General features: G+C 33.8%; 4 protein-coding genes across 14 annotated transcripts in view; 1 reads left to right on the forward strand and 3 right to left on the reverse strand.

The window, feature by feature from the left end:
• The window catches only part of Inae (inactivation no afterpotential E), an 83,385-nt gene extending 70,368 nt beyond the window's left edge, over positions 1-13,017 (reverse strand). For 4 of the 6 annotated variants that reach the window (XM_076391163.1, XM_076390917.1, XM_076391249.1 and 1 more), the window contains exons 1-2: positions 12,552-13,017; positions 9,089-9,899 (exon numbers count right to left, since the gene is read on the reverse strand). In XM_076391163.1, coding sequence (XP_076247278.1) covers positions 9,089-9,183 — 95 coding nt within the window. In that variant the 5' untranslated portion in view covers positions 9,184-9,899; positions 12,552-13,017. Of the gene's footprint in view, positions 1-9,088; positions 9,903-12,551 lie in introns of all 6 variants that reach the window. The other 2 variants (XM_076391079.1, XM_076390998.1) reach the window with 2 other exon arrangements.
• The window catches only part of LOC143177540 (uncharacterized), a 113,719-nt gene extending 94,722 nt beyond the window's left edge, over positions 1-18,997 (forward strand). Inside the window, exons 1-3 of one of the 3 annotated variants that reach the window (XM_076375523.1) lie at positions 16,713-16,788; positions 17,324-18,213; positions 18,284-18,997. In XM_076375523.1, the coding sequence (XP_076231638.1) occupies positions 17,325-18,213; positions 18,284-18,789 (1,395 nt within the window). In that variant the 5' untranslated portion in view covers positions 16,713-16,788; position 17,324 and the 3' untranslated portion in view covers positions 18,790-18,997. Of the gene's footprint in view, positions 1-16,712; positions 16,789-16,809; positions 17,056-17,323; positions 18,214-18,283 lie in introns of those variants that run through there. The other 2 variants (XM_076375507.1, XM_076375514.1) reach the window with 2 other exon arrangements.
• On the reverse strand, positions 13,748-16,256 carry Gmer (GDP-L-fucose synthase-like protein). 3 transcript variants are annotated; one of them, XM_076393194.1, is made up of 7 exons: positions 15,937-16,022; positions 15,419-15,613; positions 15,228-15,342; positions 15,018-15,146; positions 14,729-14,942; positions 14,526-14,663; positions 13,748-14,452 (listed from the first exon to the last, which is right to left on the reverse strand). In XM_076393194.1, the coding sequence occupies exons 2-7, from the start codon at positions 15,553-15,555 to the stop codon at positions 14,217-14,219; spliced, it is 969 nt and encodes a 322-aa protein (XP_076249309.1). In that variant the 5' UTR covers positions 15,556-15,613; positions 15,937-16,022; the 3' UTR covers positions 13,748-14,216. The 3 variants fall into 3 exon arrangements, with proteins under 3 accessions (XP_076249309.1, XP_076249316.1, XP_076249301.1); XM_076393201.1 differs by having other exon boundaries at positions 15,984-15,999; XM_076393186.1 differs by lacking the exon at positions 15,937-16,022 and adding an exon at positions 16,046-16,256 and having other exon boundaries at positions 13,749-14,452.
• Positions 18,998-20,331: 1,334 nt separating the features above from the next.
• Positions 20,332-26,237, reverse strand: LOC143188602 (protein lin-54 homolog). Of its 2 annotated transcripts, none has more exons than XM_076392928.1 (12): positions 25,977-26,237; positions 24,412-24,808; positions 24,021-24,338; positions 23,694-23,927; positions 23,395-23,610; positions 23,194-23,310; positions 22,980-23,117; positions 22,663-22,902; positions 22,315-22,520; positions 21,775-22,018; positions 21,497-21,693; positions 20,332-21,400 (listed from the first exon to the last, which is right to left on the reverse strand). In XM_076392928.1, exons 2-12 carry the CDS (start codon positions 24,796-24,798, stop codon positions 21,217-21,219), a joined length of 2,481 nt encoding a protein of 826 aa, XP_076249043.1. In that variant the 5' UTR covers positions 24,799-24,808; positions 25,977-26,237; the 3' UTR covers positions 20,332-21,216. The 2 variants fall into 2 exon arrangements, with proteins under 2 accessions (XP_076249043.1, XP_076249052.1); XM_076392937.1 differs by lacking the exon at positions 25,977-26,237 and adding an exon at positions 25,544-25,851 and having other exon boundaries at positions 24,412-24,659.
• Between the last annotated feature and the right edge of the window lie 227 nt (positions 26,238-26,464).

Raw genomic sequence — 26,464 nt, forward strand, 5'->3', positions numbered from 1 at the left:
TTTTTCCTGAAAAATAACAAAAGTGGTCTTGGATTAGTCTGGCTCTAAGGTACAGGTTTTTTGTATTAGTTACTAAATTATTACCTACTAAATTTAGCTGTCAGTAATTTTCTTAGAAAGAAAATAATCTTCAATGGCATTATTCACGAAATGGCTTAATAGCTTTGCGTAAAATTACAGTCATTGCATAATATTTGATAGTTATAGCAATAGTCGAAAAAAGTATATACAAAAATATAAACTAATTGTACATGCTAATTTGCAGGAATCTAAGAAATCTTATTATTTCAAATTTTATAATTAAATGAACCTGACAGTCTCTTTAATTAAGTCTCAGGCATTCCCTAACTATAATTCTTGATGATCAATTTATTAAAATTAAAGAAGTGTAATTTCATTTTTTTCTTTAATTATTTCGTTCCTGGACCCATTTTCTTATTTATGGTTTGCGTGCAAAAACTGAAATACTCGTAAGTAAATGTATGTATTTATCTACTTGTGTATTTAATAATCTTGTTTATGATTCACTTCCTGTGTCTTCACACTCGTTACAGAGTACTTCTATCTTTAAAAACATTTACAGTGCGATAAGATATTTCACTCAGACCAGTTTTTATATGAATCATGAGTCATAAATACGCTATAAATTCTTCTCACGATAAATCATCTATACTACTACTCCACGTAACTATTTTCCTCCTTATTCCTCCAATGTCGAGGGATTTCGATAATACCAAGAAGATTGGAAAAAGACATAAATCAGTAACACACTATTTACATCGGTCGTATCTTGGGTTCCGACAGAGACTCGTGAAAAAGTATGAAATAACTACATAAAAATAAAATTATCAAAAATTAAAGAGAAAATTGACACTTGCACTGATTTAAATAACGTGCTTTGTTTTAACGAGATTAAAAGAATCAACAACTGATACTAGAACGCTATTGTATAATAAAGTGTGACAAGTTGTGGATTCTGGACAGTTATGAAAAATGAGGACACATTTTTTTAAGGAGGGATTTCGATCTGACATATAATAACAATTTTTCAACAGAAATTGTTTGCACGAAAGAAAATAAAGAAAATTTATTTCACCTACAACTACAACAGCCATAGAGGAAAGTGTACTGTTGAGTATAATTATAACACCAGATTTTCTCAAAACAATATTAAGTATCTAATTATTATGTCTAGTTATTAACTAATACATAAACCCTTTTAAACCCAAATTTTCTTTATATGAACGTATTATTTAAAATATCTTTTGAAACGAGCTAGAATTTAGAAGATTACTACATATGAAACTTCAAATGAATCAGCCTGTATAAAAAGGTCATGTTATTACACTACAATCTATACACATCAAAACGCGCGAAGATCCATTAAGATCACAAAGGTCTCCCCAGATCTACCTAGTCAGCGATAATTCGAGCAAATTGTCATCTGCTCTCTTCAATGATACGCATACTACAGTAGCGTGCAGCATTTAAACCAAGCCCCAGAAATCAACCCCCAACATTTATTCTCCACACAACTTTTCAGATTACAGGAACACTGAAAAGTATTCCCATTTCTTTTCTCGGTAAAACTCGCGTCTTCGAACTTATCCTACCACTTTATGACACCACGCATAAAAACATGAACTTTAAACTCTTTCTTAACTATCACCGTGCATCACTGCGATGGGACATTTGCCCGCCAGTTCGCTACTCGCGCGTCACCACTGTGTCGCGAGAATGCCTTCGATCCCCTCCCTGGAAAGCACTTCGTCTGCTCGAGATCTCAAATCGTCTGCTCGAGATCTCAAATCGTCTGACTCGAACGAAAGCGACGAATCAGATTCATTCGTCGATCACAGACGCCGAGGAGAGGATACAGAATGGATGCGTACTCCGATTAACCCTTCGACAGAAATAAATGCTTAAGTGTCTACACACTCTATACACAGAAATCCTGTAATCCTATCTCTTAACCATAATCGATAGTGTGCGTGCCAATTACTCTATCCATCATTTAATCCTTCGATTGCTGCGATCGTATGTTCACATGCAGGCGATTTATGTCTTTATCACGTATGGATGTTATTAACAGATGTCGCATGAAATGGCTTAAGGGCAATGCTTTGCACGGGACTTCTTGTGAGACATGGTACCTAGGGCATTTGACCCTATTTCCTTCTGTGCCTTCACGAGATATAACATAAATCATTTGTATAAAACACTTTTGTCAAAAATGTAATGCAGATTTTTTTTAGGTTTAGGTTCCATTTCTTTAACTGTATTAACGAAGACATAAAATTGCATAAAACCAGCGGTCTAATTGAGAACATAGGTGTAATAAGGACGAGAGATTATCTCATGACCTTATTACGAACATCTGCTCCATACATTGTACATTTAAAAAAGTATTAATTTAGTTCAACATTTTTAATGTTGAAGAAAAATAGAACATTTTGATGTAGAGTTTTACCTCTCCAATTATTATGATGTAAATGTGGACGTAATTTTTTCGTAACACAGTTTTTGCACTTAAACCCTTCTTGCAGATAGCGTCTTAATTGCAAATAATTTTCTCCTAAGCCTACAGCTTATAATTTTTTGCTTCCCAATATAAAACATACTCTTTCGAATTGTGACACTTTGAACTACATACACGATTCGATAACATAATTGCACACTCGGGTTAATCCTATCCAATGAGTCAAATCTATCTCGTATATAACGATTCTACGCGTCAATAAAAACCACAACAACTCCAGTTTATCACAGTGATCGTCTCGGATCAAAGTTTGCACAATCTTATGCAATATGCATCTGGCTTGGTCCAGTGTCGCGATCCATTAAACGAAACATATCTAACAATATTTATAAACAGTTATAATATAGAATAACGTAGATATTGAAATCAAGAATAGATATGTTACCTCACGTGCTACTGGACTGTCTGCTGCACTACTGTTCGTGTCTCATAAGTCTAGACTGCAGATCTTCATGAATTCATTACAAATTTCAATACACAAAATCATACAAAATTCATACAATATACAAAACATCGAAATCTACCAAATATCGAAAGCTGAATACACTTTATAGTATTCGAAGGAAGAAACAGATCTCTAAGTTGCTCTTCCCTAGTTCTCTTCCTAAAAATCCAAGCTTGCATAAACAGCAGTCTACAGTCACGACACTCTACAGATCAGTCACGAATAAACTCGTACACTCATTCATGTTACATTCAGCCGCTCAGAAATAGTCCCCTGCGCAAGATAGTTTGATTCCAAACACCCAATCAGCAAAATGGTAAGATGTCTCGCGGAACAGCCTCGGAGCAATGCTTCCCGCGGGACTTCTCGTGGAACACGAAGGCTCTACACGCGTGGCAAACTTACTCGAAAACGTGAATGAAAGCCAAGCAGAGGGCGGGCAGGAGCAGGTCATCGCTACCGACTCTCCATCGTCTGCCGAACGCGATGAGGCTCGGCATTCTTCCACATCCAGCTTCGCTGCACAGCCACGACACAAGGCGAACGACCCGAACGCCAGACCTCGTGACCAGCCGACTGTCACGGCAGCACTGAATCGCTCAAACGCGGAACGAAACTGTGCACGCCGGATTCATCGGCAGGCAAAGGAGATAAAAAAAAAACGGAGGGAATCCTGCGGTCAGTTTCCAAACCATTTCCGCCTTACGGATTTAGCCCTCTCGGTGCGAAGTTTGAATCTTTGAATGGGTGTCACGAAAGGGTAATCTTCTGGTTTACGAGCGGCGCGTTGGGAGTCAAATTTTTTTGCTGGCGACGAGGATTCGCTGTTGCCTTGATCTTGGGTACGATTTTGGGAATTTTTTGGGTTTTGGTTTTTTTGCTTGCAAGAGTCTTGTGAGTGGATTGTGAAAGTTTAGAAAAGTTCTGAAATTTCTAAGATTTAGTACTGTCTCATTAGGGATTTGTTTCAACCAGGGGACCTGTTTGCGAAAATGAGCACCCAGATAGCACACGACGTTGTGAAGACATTTGTTTTATGTCTATTTTGTGGTTGAATGTATTACGATAGAGTTTGGACGTTTTAGGAATATCCAATAGCGCACGTTTTGAAGACTTCCGAAATTTAGGTCCATAAGACGTTTTAAAGACACAGTATATGGACGTCTCAAAGTTGTCTATTTTTGTTTGTATGTCTTATCGACGTAATTTGGATGTCTTTCAGATGTCTTATGAATGTCTTTTAAGACGTCCTAAAGACATACTAATTTGTAACTTCAGACGTCTGAAAGACGTCTTTTGGGCATTTTTAGAACTTTACTGTATGTCTTTAAAATGTTTTCAAAACGTCTCTGTGATATATGGGCAATAATTGACACACATTATTGAATAACTATAATTAAAAAAAGAATTATTGAAATATAAAATACTGCATATTTACATTCATTACAAATGTATATTAAACGATTTTTTTTAATAAGATTCATTAAAGTATAGACACCAAGTATAGAAATTTTGATCATACATTATTGAATTTGCATGATACACAAAGGCAATGTATAACAATGCTGTAAATGTGTAAAGCACCATCGTTCAGTGGATATTTGCTGCATGTGTATAAAGTTGTCAATGTCAAGAACACTTGTCCACCCCCTTCCTTCCTGTTACTGACTGGTGATGTATTCTATTGTGGGTGTTGTTTCTTTTCAGTTATTTCTGCTACTCAGTATGCGTATAAAATTTATGAAATTAAGTACTTTACAGCGTGCTCGATGAGAATAGTAGTATAATATATATTTTCAACGATTCTTTAAAAGAAATTTATGTATCCATTCTGAAGATTATTTTAATATTATTATTATCATTTTACTTTAAATTATATTTTACCTTATAAAAGACTTTACGTACAAAATTTCATTAATATTATTTTTTAATATTGGTAGTATAAGGTAGTTTCTTGTTTAGTCTACTGATCAAATCATTCCTCGAACGCAAATGCTCCTATGATGCAAGAATTTAATTTATCAAATTTAAATTGACATAGTAATTTAACATGTTATATATTATTGTTTCGTCAAATGTTATTCTTTTCAGAATTTGTAAACCTTGTATCGTCTAAGATGAGGGCTGTAACCCTCTAAAACTATATCGTAGAGTTCTACTTGTTGCATTTTACATATTGCAATAATATGGAAATGTGCAAATACTCATGCACGATAGTGTATACCGACCATTCTTTTAAATATTAATATTAAATTTCTACATTTAATTAATTTTCTCTCTTCGTCTTTTTATCCTACCCTCAGAGTTCTGTCCTTCTATCACCTATTTTAAAATCTCCCTATACAATATTTCTGAAAGCTACCGATTTGCATACGCAAATACCAGTGCGTTCCGAGTGGACTATCGTAATTTATTACGAGGCAAGTGAGAACTATTGAGCATCGATATTGTAGGATTATTATTAGCGGTGATCAAAGGGTAGCTTTCGCGTCACGACGCGTCTGTTCGTCTTAACTTCAGAAAATCGTTAACGAACGCGGCAAATGACCCAGGCACAGGGGGGAGGGGCCAAGGGTGGCGGAGAAATTGGCGATCGTCCATTTCATTTTCGTCGACCCTGTAAACTCGCGTGTCTTCGATATGTCGATGCCTTGAATTCGTTTCTCCATGTTTCCTATCAAGCTCGGCTGAACTCGGTTTCAGCGTAAAAACTGTGGTCGATAAAATTTCTATTAAACCAATGTCCCATTATTGACGTCCTCTTATTATCTTTTAAACGATCGCAATTTCATTCTGCTTCTTTCGCGAGATTGTTTTACGAAGATACTACGTAGATAACGTGATGAAATTTTATCTTGAAGAATTTGAAGCAAGGTTTATCTTTGGGAACATCGATTCATTCGCGAAAATGGTATCAATTAAACTTTGTTCGTGCTTTCGATTATCAAACAGATTATAACTATAACGAGAGCAAGAAAATATTTTTATTGTGGCTGTTACGATTAAGACAATCTTCGTTTATTTAAATATTTGTTGGGTTTTATTTTTTACTAAATAACGAGTTAACAAATTTATACGAGGAACTTGATTTTTCTTTACTTATCTCGAAGATGTTTTGAATAAAGTTAGTTCCTTTAGGAGACTATTGAAAAAGATTTTTTAAAATTAAAGTATTCGTACACAATATTTACTGAGTCTTTCGCTTCATATTTTAATCAAAATTCGACACTTTTCATTCCAACGAAAAATAACAGATAAAGAAGGCAGCTAATTATTTCAATAAAAAAGCAAACAAGTTTGTTTCAAAATGAGGACGTATGCAAATTAATTCTAGACTGTTATTTTCAGGAACTTCTGAACAATTTGTATGTTAAATGTTTTATTGTTTCAAACATTTACTTTATATTATTTTATAGAAAATGCCAAATAAAGTAATTTTATCTGTATAAAAATTTAGTTTAAGAACTTCCAATCCTAATTTTAATTCCTTTCAGGCCAATTTTGTTAATACTAACTATATTAACAAATTTCCAAATGCATTCATTTGAACAAATAATTTAAAAAGTTTTGTCTCTGCAGTGCTCAAAGAATAAAGCACAAACACCTGTTCCACCCCCAAAAAAACTTACTAAAAAACCCACTCAAATGTTTGCATTACTTCGTCTAAACCTAAAACATAACTTTTCGAAATTGATTTTCTCAGTTCAATCTACGAGGCCACTTCCGTATACCCATTTAACTAAAAATATGAATAAACGAAGTAACACGTGACTCTATAAAATTCCGTTGCCTCTTAATTGCAGTCGTTTCACATAACAGAGAACAAGTGGATCAGCCTAAGCTGCAAGAACTTGGAGCGGCACGTAAAGAGGCTAGAGGACGTAATTGAAATTCCTCTGCGCGACTAATCGCGTTTAATTATAAAGTGTATAATTAATTGTGTAATTTGCAGACATGAATTCAAAGATGACCTGATGGAGCATGGTGAGCGCATATAGGTACGTTCACGGCTCGATTATCGAATCGCGATGGTGATCAAGAACAGGAAATCAAGGCTTGAGAATATCTCTATGAACTAATCAAAACATATGTGGGTCACTCCATGCGAAATTGGACACATTTTGGTGTAACATCTCAGATCGCGTTCAAATTTGGATATGTTCTAGTCTTTAGCTATATTTAAACCTATCTCGAAGAATCTTTTATAATTTTAAAAATTATAGACTTTACATAGCTAGCTGGAGTGCTAACTTTTTTAAAAAATGCATGTTTCCTGGACTTAAAAAATATTTCCAAACAATTTTTTTAAACGAAATAATTTTTCTTTAATGCTCTCATGTCTTCGTTATGAGCAGGCACAAGCTGATTCTCATGTAGTTACTAGTTCAAGAAATATGAATTTTTGAAAAAATCAACACTCCACATCAGACAGCTGTAAAATTCTTAATTTAAAAAATTTTTAAAAAGCATTTGAGGTATGTTTAAACATCCCTAAGGATGATAATATATCTAAATTTTACCAAGATCTGCGATATTACTCCAAAATGTGTCCGATTTCGCATGGAAGGACCTATGTATAACCTGAATAGGTAGATGCATCGATCTGTGATATAGGTCACCTGAAATTATCTGTAAACATGTCCTATTCTAAGGAGCCTCTATAAATACTAGGATCTCCGCATGTGCATGTCCAATCGTTGGGAATTCTTGAAACCCTGCGTGTAGTCGATCGTTAAAAGGTTGAAAGGATCGGCAGAGGTAAATATATCGAGGCAATTTCGAGATAGAAAAATGCAGTCCTCCGTCAACGATTTCTCAAGGTTTCCGCTACCAATTTCCTGCCTCCAATTTCTCTGCTTTTTATTTCCACAATTCCGCGAGGGTATGAAAGGCTGGGACTGCGTGATCGTGTAAAACCACCAAAATGCGAGACACAGAAATTGAATTCTAAAATCACTTCCCAATTTTTCTTCGAGACTGTGAACAATTGTTCCCACGTGAATACTCTGTTCTACTTTGGTAGACATAAATTATTTCACAAAGTTCATTCCAGATTCAGGAACATCGGACCTTCGCTTCCCCCCAGAGATGAAATGGAACTGTTAAAATCTTTAATTAGTTGTGAAATAATAAATTTCGTGTAAATGGAGTAGTACTATAATTATGATTCACAATAGGAAAGAATTGTAATTAAACAGAAACTTGTATTCTGCTTTACACATAATGGCTTTCAAGTTCTTGAATAATGCTAAGTTGAAAATAATATTTGCTATTATATTTTATACTAATACGTTGTGCATGAGATACTAAATTTCCATAGTATGAAGATATAATGTATGATTCTGAAATATTCAGTTTTAGAAATATGTGTTAAAGTTTAGAATTTTGAAAAATAAATATTCTTTCAAAACATTTTTCAGTGAAATAGAGAATAAATATAGAGACTAAAAACAAAAAGAAGAAGAAGATATGAAACTTTAATTGCTCATATCTTCGAAACCATTTAATAACTAAACCTAGTATTTTACAAATAGTAGTAGCTCTGCAAAAACACTTTGAAATTGAAGTTGATAACTCCCTCAAAATTTCGATATTTCATTTAACCCCTTCGCTTTTTTTTTAACGAGTCTGACTTGTGCACTTTTTACAATACCTTTGCTGCCGATCACGCGCTAACGCGCGAAGAGGATATTTCTCAAATAACCGTTCACGCACCATCGCGTGAGGGATCTATGTTCACTTAATGGGAGATCCATGGTTGGCAGTTTGGGTTATCACTCCTTTCAAGTCGGCAGCGAAGGTGATAACATTAAAAAAGAAAATTGTACGTGAAGGGGTTAAAACTTCGCCCAACTAAAAGAATCTTAAGTTGACCTATTTTACTTATTTTCTCAGTACACCCCCTCGAGGCTTCATATTTTAAAACAACATGAAAAGAAAAACAAATTCAAGTTTTTCGTGATTCCACGCCAAAACAACCCCTCATAATCCCTGCTTGCCTCAGCCTCCCCTCCCAACCCCGTCCACCACTCTCATTCTTAACTTCCAATAAAACAGAGAACCCCCTATGGGAAATTCCCGCTGCTAAATAAATAATCGCTCACCATATCAGATGCAGGAGGAAGAGAAAAGCACCAGGCACGACGAGGTCGTCGCTGCCGACGCTCCATCGGCGTCGGAACACCACGATACCAGGCATCTCTTCTCGCTCGTTTCGCCGCGTTTCCCATTCAAACGCCTCCTCGGGCCGCTCCGACTCGACGAGGACCCGAGGTGCTTGTCCCCGAATCACCGAGTAACGCGAACTTGGACCTTGCTCTGAGGCCTCTCCAGAACTCGATAGGAACGCCAATCGCCTCGTCGGGGTCGTCGCCGCGTCCCGCGACAAGCATTTCCGTCGTTTTTATCTGCCTGGCCGTGGATCTTCCCCATCGCTAAGGTGCTCTATCGCAGACCTCTGACGTCTCTGAACGCAGTGTTTCCCTCGACGAAACGCGACAGCAGCGGAGCAGACCATTCTTGCGACACGAAGTTACCCCGTCACCGCGTTGACTGTTCGCTAATGAGATCCGAACTTGGCTGAAGTTCCCCTCGTGTTCCTCGAAGAGTTTCTTGCGCATTCACTGTGTGACTCGTCAACTGACTAGTTATAGTAAAATAATAGAATCGTTTCACTGATTCTGGTGCAGGACGCCGCGGAGCACTGTGATTGAAAGTTAAGAGGAATGATTGCTAGGAAGACGAATGCAATGATAATGTATCAACGATTGCGTCCGTTTTGAACGATGGTACACGTTTGCAGTCACGGTGATATTTTTGTACACAGCCTGCTGATTAGTGTCTTAATTACAATCTTGTTAGCGACTTTTAGGACGATGAACCGAGCCGCGGGAAACGGTTGTAAGCTTTGCTGCGCTGCTGAGTTGATATTCTTGAATTAATTTGAGGAATATGTTGTTGGGTGAAATTCTCGGGTCCGATGAATGCTTTAGTTAATGTAAAAAGATAACTGTTTCGATTCTGGATTGATTTGTGTTAGATTGCATAGGAAGATAAGATATTATGGGTATCTGCAGTTATCTGGTAGATTTAGATAATATATGATTTCACTGATTCTTAATTCTTTGGAAACGTGATTCTTTTTTAGCGTGAAGGTGCTAAGTTCTAGGTTCCAGGTTCTCTGTCCCAGGTCCTTGATTTTAGGTTCAAGGTTCCAGGTTCCAGGTTACAGAGACTAGGATGTAGGGTCTAGGGTCTAGATTCTAGGGTCTAGGGTCTAGAGTCTAGGATCCAACGTCTAGGATTTCGCTCCTAGGTTCTAAGTTCCAGGTTCAAGGTTCCAGGTTCTAGGTTTCAGGTTCTAGGTTCCAAGTTCTAGGTTCCAGGTTCTACGTTCTAGGTTTCAGGTTCTAGTTTCCAAGTTCTAAGTTCCAGGTCCTAAATTCCAGATTCTAGGTTCCAGATTCTAGGTCTCCAGTTTGGTAGATTGGAGCCTAGAATTGCTAATAAAATAGCTGCAATTTTCTCTCATAAATGAATTTCTCTATTAAAACTCTGAGCAATGTTCATATCTTTGTAAACATGGAAATAAGCTAGCGACATGCAAATCAAATTCAAAACCATCTATCGTCGTAAACACTTCAGTAGATCCTGAGTCTATAGCGAAGAGTCACTATACAGTATTCATTTGCAATGTAATCGACGTTATTTCCTTTATTTCTTGAAATAAATAATTACCCTCACATTTTGTACAACTTTTTTGTTTGATAAAAAAACGCAAATTAACTCCGAAAATATGTCTGCTATCCTATACAAAGTCGTTAATATTTAGCAAATCGCGAGATTATACCGAGTACAGACTCTACAGATAATCCTAGATAATCCAATCTCTGATTTTAACGCAATAGTCAACATAAAACCATTAAAAAATAAACAAAAATACGTTTCCAAGCTTGTAATCAAATTTTCTACGAATAAAAATAATAGAAACACGAAATCAAAGGATCTAGTGTGTACGACAGGTACAGAGTGAATTTCAAAAACTATCAAAGACCTCAACACATTCAGTTCCAACTGGAATAATCTCGTTTTGATAGAACGTTTCCAACTACCAACAATTCTCAAGGGTGTGCTGAAACGTTTAAGCGCCTACATGCTCCTGAGATTCTTTCTGTTATCTTCTAAATTTTATTCTGCCAAAGTCACACAAGCGAAATCTCGTAGACTCTCTAACAGTTCGTTTCAATCGGACAGCATTAATGGTAATCAATGGACTCTATTAAAAGAATTACAAGAGCTCGAAGAAGAACCACTTTGTTCGCTGGGAGTAGGATTGTAAGTGAAGATGACGCAATCGTTTGCCTCTACGAAGATAACTATTTTTAAAAATGGATCGTCTCAGAAAAGAAATTGATAATTTCGTTTCCTAAAGACTGTAGCTCTTCCCTTTGACTATATTTTTATATCTTGAAATTACTTATTAGTAGAATAAAGTTTTGCACGATTATACACTGCCATTCACATCTTTGGTAAAATCACAGCGTTGCAGTATGTCAGAAAATAGAAAGAGTAGACGTTTCTTCAAGTGATTGTAACTCTGCCAAAAAACATGCTTTTTTAATGAGGTTTGGCTTATTTTATAGAAAAATTAGTATAGTTTTCAATGCTGTAAAATAAAATTCCGAAAACTAGCGCCTCTGGACTCGATTTCTTGTCAAACATGAAGAAATGTTTACAGTTTGAATAGCACTGTCTTTAAGGGAAGTTCTTAGTCCTTGGATATCGACCATTCGGTCACAGGAATCGAAGAGTAGAGAGTTCAAGCTTGAATTTGCTTCTCGTTGTAAAAGTTTTCGAGGAAACAAAGTTACAGAACTTTACAGTTTAACAATTTTCCAGTAGTACTCGGGAGATCCTAATTCAATGACCAGAAATTGTAGGAACTTACAATATCTGTAATAAGAAACTCTAGTAACTTGAAACTAAAAAACGCAAGAATCCCCAGCAATTTTAATTCGATTTTTCAATGACGAGGATCAAGTAAATTAAAAAAACTTCCAAGGAACATGAATGCACCATCAAGCTAGTATTACCAAATACTTTTGCAGCACTTTTACATTTACGCTGCACAAATTGGAGTGCAGAGATGTATTCCTCGTTATAAACTCATCAGTAAAACAAGAACCTAAATCGACGAAACTCTGTAATTTTCTTTCCCTTCTTTCTCAAACGATTGGTGTATCAACAGTAGAACGCTTTTACTTCGCTCAGTCCGCCAGTCTGCCGCGAAACTTCCCCAACTACGCTCTGCTACATTGAACTTGCACCTAACTAACTTACTCTCCCCACAAACGCCAGAACAAAATCCACGAACTTCCTGAAGAACTATCCTAAATGTCATAGCGAATTCCTCGAATCACTCCCTCTACAGGAACACACAATCAATACTAATTAAGTTATCACCGTCTCCAGAAACAGTTACCTTACTACTTGCTCCTCGAACCCGAGAACCCTTAATGCTACTAACTCCACTCGTTTCCTCTCGCCCAATTCCCACATTCGCCTTACCATCCAGCAACTGCATTTTACCAATCACTCTCGAATAATATTCTCGACGCGCCCTTTGTCCCTCACGCGAGTCCCATCCTCAATAACAACACATTGTTAGTCCACTGTCTAAGCTCCCAGCCAACCCTTACACTCGTACGTGTTCTTTCCCGCAGCTGAAAGCTGTCGAGTCCCGCGAAGAGCAGCGAGAAAACACTCTCTGGGTGTTCATTGTTCGCTATTTTAGAAGACTATCAGCGAAATCCTTCCAGAGAAGCCGATGAACCGGCGTTACCGTCTACGATGCCGCGACCTGTCCTCGTGTCCTCGCACCCCCATCGCTGGTTCCTCTCTTCGAGTGCTGATCACGTTGCCCCAGGGGCGCATTTTATTCGTGGATTTTTGGCAGATGCCGCACCACGTGCGGGCAGGACACCAGCATCGTGACCACGACGATGTGACCGCGGAAAAAGTATCATCGACGCGATCGTCGAGGTGAGCCACCTCGAGCGCGACTGAGCTCGCGGAGTTCGAGCCACCGTGCACTCTCGACGAGTCTGAGGGTGTTCAATCTATATGTCGGTGCACGCGCCTGCGTCGCGACGCCTACTGTGCGGCAAACGCTGCGTCGCGACGACGCTCCGCCTCGATACGCAGCCAGTCGTCGAGCAACGCTGACGGGTGGTTCTGCTCTTGGTTGTTACTTCCTGGTGAGGGAGCAGATGTTCCTTCGTTTGGATTTGTTGATCCTAGGGTACTGGGACAGAGTCGAAATAACTGGGGCGATTATTTGGAGTAGCTTTTAATTATGAACTTGTTTGGTTTTGTTCCGCCGATTTTCCTGATTTTTGAATTTCGCGAGAGGAGAATTATTGACGAGTAGTTCTGTGGTAATTGTGTAAATAAATGAGGGAAAGGAGTCAGTAGTTGACTATGTCCCGATACGTGAATATTAATATTGACTTTATTTAGTTTTTAATGCATTATTTAGTTGATTAATTTTTAATGTATTAGGTATACCTAATTAAAAACTAGTGTTATAAGAGTATCTCCATTTACTAGAATTTCGTAATATTAACTTTCATTCGATGTTTATTTCATTTTCTTCATTTGTTTAACTTGGACATAATTAAACAGAAGATAAATGTATTATCAACATCAGAATCTGATTAAATAATTATAGACGAGTTATTTCCGTGTTTTCCCCGATAATTATCACAATTGAATGGAAGCAGTCAATGATTGTGATGATGTACATATGCTGATCTATTTCATTTAAATAAGACCAAAAAAGTTTATCACATGGTTTGAGATTAAAATGGCACATAAATTTAATCGAAAATAAGTAATGTTTATTTGACAATCTTAGAATAAACAATTTTTTTGTGAAATTCACAACCTACAGAAAATATATGTTATTAACAGAATATTTTTCCAAAAATATACAATATTTATAGTAATAACATTTAATTATATTTGTCTAGTTTTTTGCAGAGACTAGTGGAAGTACTAGCAGCTATACATATAGAAATACAGAATTGCAAATAACTCAATTTCTACCTTATAATAAATTATCTTTTATATAATTATATAAATGATTAAAATATTATGTAATTAAATTTAAACTTTCTTAATTTCACACAGCCAAACATATTGGAAATAGAATATCGGAATATTTAATATTCGTTAATTTCTTGCCTGGTCATAATTTTTGATGTACCAATCAACAGTTTCTTTAATAGCCTGTTCAAATGGCGTGAATTGAAAATCTGGTAAATATTTCCGTAGTTTTGCGTTGCTAGCTGTTTTTTTATATTGTCCATCAGCTGCAGATACATCATACACTAATTTCCCTTTAAAATTAAAGGCTTCTGCAATGGCTTCTGCTACTCTAGATATTGTAACTTCTTGAGACTCATCAACTGTATATTACAAAAATAAATACATTAGTAATTAAAGCAATCTTTTATATTAATGATACACCTGATCATATACCTGATAATATAATTGGTTCGACAGAATCATATTCCCTCACCACCCATATTATCAACTTAGCTAAATCTAAGCTGTAAATAAACTGCCTTAAAGGTTTCCCAGAACCCAACACAGTAAAAGTTTTATCCTCAGTATTTCCTAAAAAATGTATGCTCTATAAAACAATGAATTGTATTTAAAAATTCAAATAAAACATTTTATACCATCTTTTATCAGGTCATGGAGCCTCCGCATTAAGCCTGGTATAACATGACTAGCACTAGGATGAAAATTGTCATTTGGACCGAATACATTGCAAGGAATAACACTGGTATAAACTCTACCATGTTGTTCGTAATAACCTTTATTTGCAATGTCTATTAACCGCTTGGCATAACTATACCCATAATTTGATGGATGCGGTGGTCCATTGTGTATCTAAGAAAATAATTAAAAATAAAATAAAAACTTATTATAGCTTTAAAACTTAAAAACCTTCAGAACAAAAATTACCATGGTTTCATCAATCGGGTATGTTGTTTTATCAGGAAATATGCAAGTTGATAAACAAGAGACAACTTTTTTAACTCCATTCTCATGAGCTGTTTGTAGTACATTGTCATTCATGTGTATATTGTTGCGCTGAAAAGTTATGTTATATATTTTATATAGTATATTTGAATAGTGGTAATATGTCACTCACTGAAAGTTAATTCCATTTACCAAAAAATCTAGATTATGTGCCATATTATGGAACAAACCACCAACCATAGCGGCTAAGTGAATGACATGTGTTGGTTTATGTTTTTCAAACAGCTTTTCTGTACTCTGCTTATTACTGAAATCAACATTCTTACTTACAAACATGTAACTGTATAATTAAACTAATGAAGTAGAATTGAAAAAGAAATTACCATAAATCTGCATCTTTAGAACCCACAAATATCCATCTCTCACTTGCATGTTTTTCAGTTTCAATAACACTTTGAATAGCTCTACCAACTAATCCAGTTCCACCAGTTACAAGAACAATTTTCTCATTTCCAGACATGCTTTACAAGATTTTCAACAAAACTGCAAGTGGTTAAGATTCAACACCTTTCTCATACCTACAATTACGTGGATCAAAAGTTATTCAAACTTATCTTTCAGAAGACTATTTCAGACTATTCTTTCAATGCACTTTAAATTTGTATTATGCAGATAATATGCAGACAATAACGATATATTTTCAAACATTTAAAATAAGAACTACAGAACCACGAGTTGATAAGGTTGTAACATGTAACAATATGGTCGGTAACAAAATTAAAAACGTGTAACAATTCAAAACATCATCTTTAAATTACAATACATATGTGACACGTTGATGCCACGAGATCAAGACATTCAATTGTTAGCACTAGAAATTAATAATAATCTTAGAGCTTACACGTGAAAAAATATTAAATATATAATTAGTTAATTAATGTATATTACTATGACAATCATTGATGAAAAAAGAAATTTAAAACTAGCGAAATTTGAGGTTCAAACTTTACTATTTATACAGCTGACTTGAAAATTTCGAGCCACATTAAAAAAGTGTAGATAAAAAACAGGTCCTCTTCAGATAAATTATCTGATCATATCAGATGTTAGCACAAATAAACTCTAAAAACTTTTCCATGAACACTGTTTTATTTGAATTTATTGCAAACCCATATCTTCAATAAGATAAAATGTTGTTAATTTGTAGTTAGTTTTTGCATTTACGAAGTATAAAAGTAGATCAAACTGTTACCATTTTCGTATCACTCTCAACGTTATCGATTCAGCCTAAAGTAAGAAGTGGTAGGAATTGAAATCAACTTTCCCCGCCTATATTTGAATGTAAGTCCTAAATAAATCCCAAATTCCTACTAAAACTCGATTAAATTCCAAAACCCCGCTAAGTTACAATTAAATCTCAAGTCCAATTGATACTGTTTTCACTATTTTAATATTACGAAAAATTACTAATTGAAAGCGCTTTCAAAGGCGCAAAGAAACTGACAAATTCAGATTCAGGATCGTATAATCAAGAGTTGATGACCATTTATATATAAGGCGCTGTCACTAAACATTTATTGTGCATAAATGCAATATTTTTTTCAGAAATGGACTTAATAAATGCTCAAAATATTCAAATTGTAAATAGATATACAACATTTAGACATATTTATTTAATAAATATATAACAGGGTTTTTGCAGTAAATATACAATTTTTCTGCTCGATGATCATTGCATTGCAAATTACAATAAGTTAGTAAATAAATTATTTGCTTTTATCTCTGTTTACACAATTGGGTAATAGATCAACGATCTATCTATCTCAATTTATCCTATATGGTTGTATACTTCATTAATAGTAATACTTACTAAAGTTCAGTCACTTTCACGTGGTACAAAGTGAGGTTATGTCACTCAAAATAATATTTGAAAATACATACATACTGTTCGTGGTGCAGTTGAATCTTTGAATATTACATTTTACTTATTACTTATAGTTTCGATTGTTTTTAACAAAAGGTAATAAATTTCACTTTTACTCTTTAACAAATTCAAATTAATATATTATTATTATTATTATTACTATTATCATTATTATTTTTATTATTAAGAAGATACAGTACAGTAAATTTTAAATCATTGTGTATATTTCCTAAGTATGTGTGCATTAAAATACAGAAATTGTTTACCGAATGATTGTACATGTCACATATTATTTGTATAGTGTAGCAAATTGTTATGGAACACATGTCTACTATATTATTAAAAGTTGTTTTAATATTTTCAGAATGACTCGGTTCGCAAGAGCTAAAGGTTCAAAAGCTTCAAATGAAAGAGCACCCAATGAGGCAACACCATGGCATCTAATGAAACAACAATTAGTAGAAAATTTATCTAAACATGAAGAAAGTTCAGAAAAACTGTCTGCAAAACAACTGTTGCAAGATAATAACATTACTACTAATGAAAATGACAATGATTGGGCAGAATTCAATGAAACTTCTAATAGAAAAGGTAATACAGAAGCAAAGGAAACCAAAAAAAAGAAAAAGAAGAGTGTTTCCAAAAGTATAGAAAATAATAGTGAATCTGTAGATAAAGTTGAAGGATCTAGCAAAGATGAGAAACATACAAATAATAATGCAACTGAGAAAAAATTACCTTTGAAAAGGCATATTGAAGATACTGATGATCATAGAACAGAAGTAAAAGTTAAAAAGAAAAAACAGAAAGAACAAGATAAAAAATATGAAGAACAGTTAACAACAAATACCAATATTTCAGAGGTTGAAGACAATAAAACCGATGTGTCAGCAACAAAGCAACAGGAAGGTATATTATCTAAACGCCAGAAACGTAATATGAGAAAGCGAAACAAACACTTCACTGAAAATGAAGTTAATACATCAGAAAATTACAGAATTGACAGTTACAGAAATGAAAGTTACAGAAATACTACTTTTGAAAACAGAGTAGTTAATAAGAAAAACAATCATTTAAGTAAACCTAAAATTCGAGACAATAAAGAACATAAAAGAAGAAAAGATTTTGATACAGGTTTTAAGGAAATAATACTTAATGGTGTTAGAGTACAGATTGCCAAGTTTGATGGCTTTCCAGTGACAAAAGAGGATGCAGATAGATTATGCGATTTGAAACAAAAAATGATCATGAAAGGTAAATAGCATAAAAAATTGTATATTCAATTTATCTCTTTTTTACTATCTACTTTATATATATTTTACAGGTATTCCAAAAAAGGATATAGATGTAGCTATGAAACTAGAAAGAAGACGAGCTGAGAGAACATTGGCACGAATGAGAAAATCTGTTTGCTTTCATTGTCGTAAAGGAGGGCACAATTTATCCGACTGTCCTGAACTTTCATCTCAACAAGCAGCAACTGGCATCTGTTTCAAATGTGGTTCAACAGAACATACTCATTTTGAGTGTAAAGTGTCTAGACCAACAGAATTCAGATATGCAACTTGTTTCATCTGTCGTGAACAAGGACACATTGCTAAGCAGTGTCCTGATAATCCTAAGGGAGTGTATCCCCAAGGAGGATGTTGTAAAATATGTGGTGATGTTACACATTTGAAAAAAGATTGTCCAGATTTAATTAAGGAAAAAGAGGAAACTGCTGTTACAGTAAATACCATTACAAACGATAATGTAGAATCTCTGGAAGAAATCAAAAAGGCAGCCTGTGAAAAAGATGATAAGAAGTCAAAAAAGGTAGTCAAATTTTAATAAAAGCTTGTAATAACTTGAATAAATATATACACTTGTATAACATAGAATTGTTTTTTACATATATATTTCAATGAATTAAATGTTTACAATGTAAAGATAAGATTTATTGAAAAGTACATGTGTCTGACATGTATATACATATATATTTTCTTCATACATACAATTTAATGTTATTTAAATCGCTATCTTGAAAAATCTGATATCAAACAGGATGCAATGAATAATTTTATAATTTATATATTTTCTATTTACATTACGATCGAATTCGTAAGTTATTTTAAACTTTTTACACATTAGTCGTACAATGAAAATTATGAAATTATATTCATTTAAATAAACTTTCCTAAAGTAAAGGAATAAATTATTTACTTAATTTTGTGATATCAGATTTTTTCTATGTACAGAAGACAAATCACAAAGATTTATTTAGATATATGAATATTATCTGTACATAGTAGTAATTTATTTATATCCAATAGCATTGCAAAACTTTAACATTAATTTCAAATTTTTATTCTTTTTTATAATATTCGACTTACTGCTTGAATGACACTTATATCAAGTAGAAACGTGAATTTACCATAGCTATAATTTTTCTTCCGAACATTAAAAGTTAATGCAATGCCTCAAAATTACATCCGCAATTTACGTAATTTTTTTCTCGTTATTGTATTACGAGTCATTAATCTGTACAATTTTCATACTTAAAATAAACTGCCTTATTCTTTGAGATATGAATTCTATGAATGTTTTAATATATATTTATATTTGTACCTCTATATTACATTTGTCTTCATACTGTCCTATGTATATTATATAAACTCTCTATACTTTATATTAATTTGCTACATATAAGTTATATGCCACCCCTACTGACAGACAGATAGTGTTACTACTGCAATGTGATTAATTTCGTGCATAATGAAAATTATTTATGCAGCTGTGCCCATCAAATGATAAACTGATGTACATTAAAAACTACACGTTGGTATATTCATCATTCTCACTGCAGTACCATTAGTTGTTTAGCTAACTATCGAAGTAATGCTAGAGCATATGGAGAATCGTATATGTATAATCCAAAATACATAAACAATATGACAAATTAAATTAATATTAATTGTGAATATAACTTATTGCAACGTATAACAAAAAAAATTTGACTATTTTGAAATTAGAATCTTTGTATTATTACATAGCATTATAGGATCAATGAAGAAACGTTTGAAACGTGCACAAAACGAAAAGAAAAATTTCACATTTCAAACGTTTCATAAAACGCACCTGAAAAATTTAGTGAATTATGAACAAATCATTAGCAAGAAAAACCATTTTCCAATTCTTTCTTAAAAAAAAAAATCTACTACTTCTAATTACAAATGAAAAACCAAATTTTAAATAATAATAATACATATAAAGTAAAAAATGCAGTATCATTGATAAATGGCTTAAGTAACTTTTGTTTTTGTTTTTACATATAACACAAGTTTTTCATCTTCTTTAATGATGACAATGGACACTATAAATAAATGTATCATGTAAAGAATTTAAGGATTTCTTTCTTTAATTCCCTTTATGTTTTACTCATTTAATAAGGAAAGAAGATAATTGTATGTTTTAAGATGAACGTGTGCAATCGACAGATAATACGGGAAAAAATTGAAAATAACGTAATCCAGTTTATGTAACCAATTCAATCTATCGAATTTTTGCTCACTATTACCAATGAGAAAACAAGATATAATAAGTATTCTCGGTATTCCATAATTTTCGTTACCTACACTTTATTATAGATGCATGCACTTCGTCTATAAAAAAGTATTCCAGATAGTCACAGTAACCGAGGTAACTAATTAGAAATTCAATCATAGATATGTATAACGTAAAAAAAATATGTTTAGTGTAGTAATATCATTTGACAGATACGCTAAAATACGTTTTTACTACTTTAGCCTCTCTACTTGATTTTGAACAAGATCGTAACTTTTTCAATACGGTCAACAAATGTAAGTATAAACATTTTTTTATATATTCTGAATTATGTTATATACTTGTGTTACAAATGTTAATATCATATCACATTCAACCATGTTACTTTTAATTTTATTTTAATAATTTTCTACGTCAAACTTGATTTACTAAGTTTTCAACAAAAATGGTAAAACTTCGTAAAATATAAAATTGTTATTTAAAAAAATATAACCCGTTTTCGAAAAAAATAGTCTCATTCGTCAAGAATAATTGGTTGAATATATTATGTTCTAAGATTTTTACCACCATCTTTGGTATGTAACACTATAACTTTTATGTCAAATCATTAGATTAAGAGGTACCAATAACCAACGTTTCCAATTTTGTGACTTTAGGATACGTCCGTAAAAATCGAAAATTATCAAGATTGTATTTCCTTTTGAACTGTACCTGCTAGGTAGCTTCAGCTTTATGTGCTGATTCTATGATTTCCTTTAGGCAACGTCCGAATTCTTCGATTATAAGTCTCTGAGATGTTTCATCGTCGAACATATTACGCTCTGCCTCGTCCGCCTGTGCCATTAAGCACTGACACGTTATTTCAACTACTTTATCAGTCAAGAAATTAAACGGTTGTCTGTAAAAAAGATATGAAACATACAAGATACAAGAAAGGTTTGTAAACTTTATATTCAATCGTTATTTTTTATTTTTCAATATTTTTAAAAATTACCTTGCTCCAGTATTTGATGCAGCTGGAGGTCTAAAAGCCATTTCAGATAATTGCAGTTTCGCTTTATTCAGTGTCAATTGAGCTGTCCTAACTTCGGCTGCTTCTGCTAAATCTTTCAAAGATTTCTTTTCTAAATTTGGTTCTTCCACATTACGGCATCCTATGCATTTGCAATTAGCAGAACAGGGAATCTTAGCCTAGAATATGTTAGATATTAAAAGTAAAATTCACTGTTCTTAATAATATTTGCGTTCCATTTCCAAAACTGTTTACAATACCTCATAACATTCACAATAATTTTTTAAACATCCGCTACGTTTACAATTGCAACCTTTATTATGTCTACGTATGTCATCGCCAGTTTCGCGACCTTTGCCAATTTTTGGACGAAAAGCATTCGGGTTACGTTCGAGACACGATTTGATGGCGCGTTGTCTCTCTTCTTCATTCCCAAGATTATTAGAACAATTATTACAATTGCACATGTGACAAAATTCTCCATTCGCGAAACAATCACAGTATCTGCAACAGAAGATACAGATAACTTTTAGATTTACTTTCATTTAATGAGAAATTCCATAATTTACGAAATATAATTATACCTAATGCCGCGTCGCGGATATTTACTTGTGAACGACACGACTAATTATTAGTTTACATCAATTCTCAATTGACATGATAAAAAAAGCAAAGAAAAACGCCTGATGTTCAATTTTCAAAACATGAATCGTAATAATGAATAAGCGGTAACAACCATTAATCCGAAAATTACTCTACTTTCATATTAATATTTATAATAAAAATCGTATCATACTTACAATTTAAGACACTGAGATTTAGTACAGTTACATGGTTTCCTCGGTCTAATACCATTAGGTTCTACGCTGGCATAAGATCTCTGAGAACTTTTACCCTCGATGACGGATCCTACAGATAAATTTCCCGTCGAACTCTGTAAACTTTGTGAAGCACCCAATAAACTCGGCGCACCTTGTTGAGATTTTAATTTGACTTCATCTGTCGACTGCAAAAAATTATAATATACATTATAACATTATGATAAAATATATCATATGACACAGGACAACTCAGGAAATGGTCCCTGGAAATAATGTGAATCTGATTAGTTCCAGGGACCACCTCCTGAACTCTGAACAATACTATACCTGTTGCTGAATATATTGAGCTGGAAGAACTACAATATTTCCCATGTTTGAATTCGTTGAAAGAACTGCCTGTCCAGACGCCAATTGACTCAGTGCCGATGCTGGGATAGCTACTGCGCTTTTCGATTGGCTGCCTACTGTTGCAGTTGCGGGAATTAATAATCTTTGTCCACTACCAGTTAGTGTAGCTTTAGGCGCAACTGTTCTTAACGATTGATTACTAGTATTTAATGGAACTACCTGCATAGCGATAGAAAACAGAGCATTGTATACGATACAGACTTTTCGTAACTGTATTTTGTGCTACCAATACAAACCTTAACAATTTGTTGTTGACCTCCTATTTTCTGGCCAACACCAACAGTTTGCAAAGTCGTTTGTGACTTCGTTTTTCCTACAGTAACAACGTTCGTAGTTCCAGACGATGGAGTACTAACTAATCTTACATACTGCACCTTGAAAAAAAAATACATAAAATTGATAAAAGTTTCGTAATTTTAAGGATAGTAATGATGTTAGATATTTAATTACTTGTCTCCCAGGCATTTGTATCTGATGTACTTGATTAGATCCAGTAACAATATTCTGATTAGCTGGTATTCTAATAACTTGCCCACTTCCAAGTACAGTTCCAGGTTTCAAAGAGCTCTATAAAATATATAATTAATATAAAAGCGTGAAAATCATTCAAGCGGGAAACACTGAAAATGTTTTATACTTAAAATAACCAACCTGGCGTATAATAACTTTTTGTGGACTTTGCTGGATAGATGATTTATTAGAGGAAGAAAATGTGGATTGTTGATTTGAAAGTGTTGAAGTCTTAACCTGGGTGTTTAATGGAGCAGGTAATATTTTCGTAGGTGATTTCATTGCACTACTTGGAACTAAAGTCATTTTTGAAGACTGAGCACTCGAAGATTGCACTAACTTATTTACAATTATTCCCTTTAAGAATAATAAATATGAATTTATTATTTTGAATATAGTATTATATTTTGCTTAATCACATAAAATATTTGAATACTCACTTGCTTTTGTGGTGAAGAAGGTAAAATATGTTGAACTTTGTTGGTAGGAAGTAATCCCATTTGCTGTGCTTGTGCCAATGTTATGGTTTTCGTTGGGCTTGTATCTTGACTGGATGCACTATTATTTATAAATTTTATTGCTTGTGTTTGCTGACTTTCATTTTGTGAACTAGTTATAAGAACTTGCTGCCCTGATTGTGTTTGGTTTCCAGCTAATATCATCTTTGTATATACCTAAAATGTATTATAAAATATGTAATACAAATCTTAATTGAAAATGCCTTAAAAATCAAAAGTAGTAAAATTGTTATTTAATGAAAGACTTACATTTCTATTTTGAGAAGTGCCCTGGGCAGACCGTTTGATAGCTGACTGAACAGTTTTTGCATTCTGAACACTTCCTATTGTAATATTACCTGAGTGGCTTGTTGCCATTACAGGCTTACTAGGTTGTGCTGATCTTAACTGGACTATGTTACCATCAGCAGACTTTGCTATGAGAGTTTGAGCTATTGACTGTAATTGACCAGCTGATGCTGTTGACGGATGAGAAATCTTCAAAATTTGGCTAGTACCTTGACCACCAGCAGGAGATACTATCATGATAGACTGACTCTGTGATGCTGAGCCAACATTTGATTTGACCTATTACAGAAAGATAATATTATAATAGGTAATATTTATATTAATTTACATATAATAATAATATATATTGTACCTGTACCGTTGATGCAGGAAGCCTTTGCAAAGTTGGTTTTGTTTGAAATACAATATTTTGATTATTTTGATTTGCTGTTGTATAAATAATATGTTCTCCTTGAATTTGCTCTGAAACTTCAGTCATTTCCACATCAGGTACAATTGTTTCAGCTTCAATATTACGCTCAATTATTATATGTTCCTCATCTGTTGTCATAACTTCTTCTGCATTCATGCATTCCAATTCAGCTTGAATATTTGCAAATGCTTCAAAGTCATTGGATGAATATTGTTCATTATTATGTGATAGACTTAATGCACTTAGATCTCCATCGCCGAGTGTACGTGAATCGAGAGCTAATGGTTCTACCAAAGCTCTAGCGTTTTGCCCTTTATTTATAGACATGATTACGTCCCTATTCAAAGTGTTATTCGTTACAAAAATTTGTATTTATAATTGTGTGAGTTTATGTACAAGTATATGCCTTCTCCAAAATAATTTTGTTAACATTTATATACACATGACACAAATCTGTATCATTTATCATAATTAAAGAATTTTAAGTGGTAAATAAGTAACATATATTCTTTCAAAGAAGCAGTTCTTTTTATAAAGTATATTTTCATAAATATCATTAATATGTATATAAAATTTACAAATTAATTACATAACTAGGTACGCAACCATCATGCGATACACAAATTCATAAGTATAATACTAAGTGTTATCATAAAATATTAAATAATAAACATTAAACACTGTTCCAGCAGTATTTAATGATCCATCATCATATATGCTCATTTATACATCAAAATAATTTATTAACGTTGAGCAAGTTTTCCAGATGTCTGTAGTATTCATCATAAACATGAACTTCATGCATAAATAGGTTAGAAATTCATGAAATGTAAATCTCTCTCGCGTAAAACTCTAAGCATTGTTAGATCATATACAAGCAAAAAGTACCATTAATCTACAGAAATATGCAAAACACTTCACGAAATGACGTTAAAATGAAGTGAATCAGTGAGAATTTAAAAATTCAAAAATTCAAATCTTTACGGGGCAAACAGGCATTTCTTAAACACAAGAGCTTATAGGATTGTCTACGCGTACACCCAACAATGTAAAGATCAAGTAAAATTCAAACTTTTGAAAATTCGAACGATAAAATTTGAATAATGATGAAAAATTCGAAGGATAGTCAACTCAGGAACATTAGCGCCATTTATTACTCGAACGCGCCATTTTCCACGAACTGAATTTCACCCACTATTTTCACGATCTTAAGAGCTTCGTATCACTTCGACATCGATTCATCAAGAAAAGCCAATCGCCCGACACGTTTAACGATAATAGAAAATAAACTTCCCTCGAATATTCATTTTATAATCACGCAAAATACAACTTAACCTATAACTTATCAGTTCATATCAGGTGCGTACAGTGCTGGGTGGGGGCGTGCCACGAAGCTAATTTAAATTACGATAGAAGTTTCGAAAATGCAATTACTTCGTTTCCCGCAGTCGAAATTCCATTAAGAGCAGTCCCGCAAGTGATTTTATCCATTTTCTAACACGTACCTGGGTGTTCCCTCAATAGCTCGAATTTGTTCAAAATCACGCGCCCACCATTGCTGTCCCACAGTGCACTACGCACCGCTGTGTACAAACAGACCCAAAGGTCGTTTCGTATTAAAATCACGAATTGAAACAGGAACGATAGGCTCGTCGTAGTTACGAAATCGACTTTTCCCACCGTGTGTTACGTTTAAAATCAAATTTTAATGATCAAACGTTGCGCCAAAATCGAGCAACATTTTCGCGCACTTTGGAAAATTTCGATTTCGCCATTTTCACTGTTCCGCGGCTAAAAACACGTCAGCTCTTCAGCGCCCTCTTGGGCCAATAAAAATATAAGTGTTCCGAAAACTCGAATGTTTTAAATGTGACAACATTATTATGTAGTCCAACATTTTACATCATCCTAACAAAATTTTATAAATCTTAATAATAAATATTTGGAAGAAATTATACGAGAAACACAGAACTGGAATTTCGTAACTTTATTC

Source organism: Calliopsis andreniformis, chromosome 1, assembly GCF_051401765.1.
Source record: "Calliopsis andreniformis isolate RMS-2024a chromosome 1, iyCalAndr_principal, whole genome shotgun sequence".
Lineage (NCBI taxonomy): Eukaryota > Metazoa > Arthropoda > Insecta > Hymenoptera > Andrenidae > Calliopsis > Calliopsis andreniformis.